The following is a 5,005-nucleotide window of genomic DNA, read 5'->3' on the forward strand; positions in this document are numbered from 1 at the left end:
AAAATAAGAGTCTGTTTTGTGAGCAAGCTAACTCTATGCGTGTTTGTAAGAGCGTTAAACAAGACAATGCCACTGAGGGGTGTGTAGACTTTCAGGGAAGCCAGCAATGATTATTATATAGCTAATGATAGCCACATTTTAAGTTTACTGACCATTACTAATTAAAGCAATAGAAATTAACGTTTTATTTAATGTTGCTTTCATAAAATATAGCCTGTTTCAGAATGAAGACCCCCCTCCCCCATGAAAATGGTATGGGTCACATGACCTCTGAAACTACTGACAGGTAAAATTGTTACGTCCTTGATATAAACTGATAGCTAGCTAATGATGGAGTGAATTTGGCATCTCAATTCACTCCATGCCAAAAAGAAGGAGAGGGATAAGGTAATGACAATCTTTATTTTCAGTCAGCTGCTGTCAGAAGCTGCTCCCGGGCGGGCTAAAGAGGATTAGCCAGGAAGCTAGCGTTGCTAGCCAAGTGGTAGCTAGTGTCAGTGAAGGAGCCGCCAATAGCTGTGTGAAAGAGGTTGATCCTGATAATAATAATGAAGATATCAGAGTGTTTTTGTAGGAGAGAAATTTACATTCAGCATTTTATATACAGCTTTCTTGTTTTACATATTGTAGGACTTTACATACATTGATGGTGTGTTATTGTTTTCATTTTGGGGCGTTGAAAGGGGATTCAGATGTGAGACTGCAGCTCTACAAATGTTCTGGCCAGACATGTTAAAGTATCAGCAGTTGAACAGGGCGGCCAGACTTTGTCAAAATATCTTCAAAGATCAGAAGTAACTAAGACGTTCTGCCTAATTCCTGTTAAGCCCAAATACACATTGATTTAAATCTCCAAGAGTCTGTGCTGATTCTGAAGAAAGTGCCTCCAGCTTTTCCATTTGAACAAATATTTAGACTTCCAGGCATGAAATCTCAGCATAGTCCTGACTGGGTTTACATTCATATCCCTGCAGCTGCATGAATAATATAATATTTATAATACTAATGTAATCTGATGAAGTCTTATTCAGTTATTTGCAGAACTTAAATAGCAATATATGAATTTGTGCGCATTTGAGATACACGTTTTCACCTTAAAAACATAAAATGCCGTGAAATATCATTACACTTTTTGAAAAAAGGTACACTAATTGTAACTTAAACTGGATATTTATAATAAAACACATAAGGTTTCTAATGTAGATTTCAAGACTTCCTCACCTTTGAATACAACCAATCGAGTTTAAAGGTCCTTTTTGTGAGAAATGTAGATTTTTGAGTCATTCCGAACTCTTCAAAAAGTGACACTTTGGGTTTCCTAACTCGTCACATACTGACACTCTGTGATTGAAAGTAGGGTCGGCCGCTATTATGGCGTCAGTTCTTGACGAGTTCGGAATGACTCAAAAATCAACTTTTCTTGAAAAAGGGACCTTTAAAATATTTTTAAAGGGAAATAAGTTATTTGAAAATGTAATGGACTGGAAGTCAAAGTAAAAAAGTGTGTGAGAGAGTTGAAAAGAGTTCAATTTATAGTGCCACCCTGTCATCAAACTCGCAGAGATAGTTCATGGTCCGATCGCAGTAGTGGTCCCACCAGTCGCCGTCGTCTGACGACATGGCCACACAGTTCTCTCGTCTCCCTCCGTCCGGCTGGCTGGACAGGAAGTGTTTGCGCCACTGGAAGTATTGGACCCGCGTCCCATCGTCGAAAAGGTACATGCCCTCAGATCGCAGGTCGTTGATGCCCAGCCAGACGGGCCAGTTCCCCGGATGAAAGAATGTCTTGACGTAGTCAGCGAGGGCCTCCTGCTCCTTGCGGTCGCGGGGCATTGCCATGCGGCCGCCGCGTTCCAGGCACTTCCTGGCCGCTCCGGCGTAGTCCTCATGGGTGTTGTACACAAGATAACATTTGTATCCCATCCTGTGTCCCTTCTGGCAACCTACACAGCAGAGAAAAACAAGACGGATGCTTTATCACGCAATTAGAAAGTTTGACTTTTTTTGGCCTCTTGGGGGCAGTGTAGGCTGTTAAATCGCTTTGTAAATTTATTATTACACATGGAAATGTAAACTTTTTCTTATTTTATATAAAACAATCACAAAGCTTAGTAACCATCCATTTAGAGTCATGTTTGACGAATTGTTTCAGTCATTTTTTAAGCAAAAGTGTCTTTTTCGGAAATCTAAGAATTTTCCTGCTTTTCTTTGTCAGTCTCTGGGTTTTAGCTATTGGTTGGACAATAAGCAATATAAAGACGTCACTGGGCTCTGGGAAATTGTGATAAGCATTTTTCACATTTTTAAAAAAACATTTTATAGATGAAACGATCAATCCTAAAAAAAAATTGGCAGATTAATCAGTAATGAAAAAGGCTGTTGCGATCGTTTGTTAGTTGTCTACGAGACCTGTGAGCTTGAGGACATCTCCAGGGGAAAATAAGTGTGATACCTTCCAGTCTCCCTGTCTCCTTGCGGTTGTCCTTGCTGTGCTGGTAGACCTCCTGGATTTTGTCCTCAAGCTCCCCGACTTTAGCTGCCATGTTAGTGAACAACAAAAACAAGGAGACATAAAAGTCAGTACAGAGCGTCATTCTGTTGACTGTTTTCCACATTAAAGAACTAAAGCAGCATATAAAACTCCTGTTTCAAGTTGACTGCACAGCTTATTATGGAACTTAATTTATGGAACAGTCTACGGAGGACACCAGATGTATAATCTCATTCACTTTCTCTCGTTTCCATTCATTGTTTTGTTTTCAAAAGCAATATAAATACATCAAGTAATTCATTGCATCTTTTATTTTCTTTTTTACTTTTTTGCCACTTTCATCCTTCATTTGACCATCTTACAATGAACCTGACTGAATTAGTGGAAAGAAATATAGAAATATATAAATGAGAAAAGTGTTTGAAAGGGTGCACAATTGGTGGAAAGTGGGGGGAAAAAGTCCATGAAGAAGGAGAAATGTATGAGAAAATGATCATCTTACCATCCATCCTTGACAGACGGTCCATTAACTGGCTGACTTTAACATCCAGAGTGTAGTGACCAACATTCAGCTTGTGGATCGCCTGGTCCATGCCGGCCAGTCTAGACACTGAGGGAGAGAACACAAAGGGGCATTATTGAGGCTAAAAAGGAGATGAACGAAAAGAGAATGAAAATGTGGTGCATTAATGAAATATGGAATATTACTGTGTAGCTCTGAGCCTTATCTCTGTGCTTTAAAGTTATTAGGTTGATACCGGTATATGATGGAGATACTTTCTGTAGTGTCAGTGTTTGCCTATCTAGACCTAAACTGGATATATGGAGACTCACAGACATAGTTGTATGAGTTTTCAAAGTCTGACACTGGGTTAGTTGGCTCTGGTTCAGGCTCTGGAAGAATATCAGGAACGTCCCCTCTCGCCTTCTTCAACTCTGGCAGGGACTCCTGATACGGACACACAGAGAGAGACAGAGAAATCACATCTCTGTCGCATTTGAGCTGTGTTAGTTCTTCTTTGCTACAGTAGACGAGATGAAACCCTGCTTCCTCACAACCAATCAAAAACAAGCCACAGATGCTCATTAGGGTTGTATCCAAAATCTGAATGACCTTCCTGTACACATAAATGTCTAATGTACTGTGTCTTTAACCACAAAAATCTTAATTGCATGCAGGATGGAGCGTTTGCAAGTAAATGTACGTAGTTACATTCCCCTACTGTTTGTATATCTATTTATCTTAAACACATGTTCCCTCAGTGACTTAGGAACTGACAGAGGGAAACGGGTGTTTTATTTTGAAGTCTTAGTAGAGGAAAAACCTGCTCCTCTGGGTGTATCATCATAGATATTAGTCATACCGGTGCAGTTGCATCATTATTATCTTTAACATGTCTGGTTCGTGTCATCCACCTGTGACGTCATTACTTACAGTAGATCAGCCAACAAACGACGTTCGCATGGTACTGTATCTTCTTTACACAGATTTATTTGAACTTTATGTGGCCAACTTATCTCAATGTTTGTTATCTTTTACTTCACTTAGCTACACCTGAGTCCCTTCAACACACACATGCACAGTTTATCGGTGTGAATGGACACAGTGTTTTTGTTTAAACAAGCAGGCATGCAACAGTAACAGCAGCATCTACGATTTAAAATGAAGTTCTCAGTAAATTAAGTCCATGTTTCAGTAATAAAAAGAACTCATGCAGTCCTGACCTGTGTTGGTGCAGCGTTGGCCGTCCCTGTAAGAACAGACAGACCCAGAGAACATAAACACAGGAGAGCGAGCGAGGCTTCAGCCGGTCCCATTTTCAGCTTCCTAATAACTCTGCTTTTACTTCAGCAGCAAAACTCCCTCTGAGTCAGTCTGTCGCTCTCTTTCACTCCTCTCTCCCTCCTGACCCTCTAGCTTTCCTCCAGAGAGATCTCAGTAAAGCAGGAACATCAGCAGGAATCTCCCATTAAAAGCTGAAATCCTAGGTTTTATCTTATTTTTTAAAATCTAAATCACATCCTAGTTGTCTTCCTGCTGTCGCTCCTCTGTCTGCCTCATTCAGGACGTCTTGCTTTTCTTGCCAAACAACAGGAAAGCTCTTTGTATTTGCTCCCACCTCCCATTTCCACTCTTTGTGGGGAGCTTTACACAACATCACAGGTCTCTGTCCTGTGGAAACCACAGGCTACATCAAAGCTTTGTGGCACTTTTTTTTTTAGCTATTCCAATGTTTTATTTATTAATGATTTAATTTGCTTAAGAAGTAGGACAGCTTCGTGGTTATCCTTCAGTTCACCAAATCTTCAGGCAGCGTTTTGAGTCTTTGGTTTTTTTGCAAACGTACAGTCGGCATTTTACATTTCTGCAAGCCACTGATCTAGTTGAATTTGTACATGTCATATGTAAAATTTCAGCATTCCCAGAATACTTATCACATTCACATTACATTTTTATCAGCTTACCTCCATGTCTGGAGGTGGAGGGGATTGTGTCTGAATTACATACCGGCA

General features: G+C 40.2%; 1 protein-coding gene across 1 annotated transcript; it reads right to left on the reverse strand.

The window, feature by feature from the left end:
* Positions 1 to 437: 437 nt before the first annotated feature.
* clec11a (C-type lectin domain containing 11A) lies at positions 438 to 4,531 on the reverse strand. The gene is made up of 5 exons (XM_084377221.1): positions 4,217 to 4,531; positions 3,326 to 3,440; positions 2,994 to 3,101; positions 2,453 to 2,536; positions 438 to 1,943 (listed from the first exon to the last, which is right to left on the reverse strand). Exons 1-5 carry the CDS (start codon positions 4,307 to 4,309, stop codon positions 1,531 to 1,533), a joined length of 813 nt encoding a protein of 270 aa, XP_084233347.1. The 5' UTR covers positions 4,310 to 4,531; the 3' UTR covers positions 438 to 1,530.
* Between the last annotated feature and the right edge of the window lie 474 nt (positions 4,532 to 5,005).

Source organism: Pagrus pagrus, assembly GCF_965226575.1.
Source record: "Pagrus pagrus genome assembly, chromosome: 16".
Classification (NCBI taxonomy): Eukaryota; Metazoa; Chordata; class Actinopteri; order Spariformes; family Sparidae; genus Pagrus; species Pagrus pagrus.

What these genes read in the sequence shown, in the direction of transcription:
- clec11a (XM_084377221.1), bottom strand. Translation starts at nt 4,309, where the DNA reads ATGGGACCGGCTGAAGCCTCGCTCGCTCTCCTGTGTTTATGTTCTCTG. An exon ending in CCGTCTGTCAAGGATGGATG is followed by an intron (nt 2,537 to 2,993) that starts GTAAGATGATCA and finishes CTAACATGGCAG; the next exon opens with CTAAAGTCGGGGAGCTTGAG. An exon ending in GGAGACAGGGAGACTGGAAG is followed by an intron (nt 1,944 to 2,452) that starts GTATCACACTTA and finishes TCTGCTGTGTAG; the next exon opens with GTTGCCAGAAGGGACACAGG.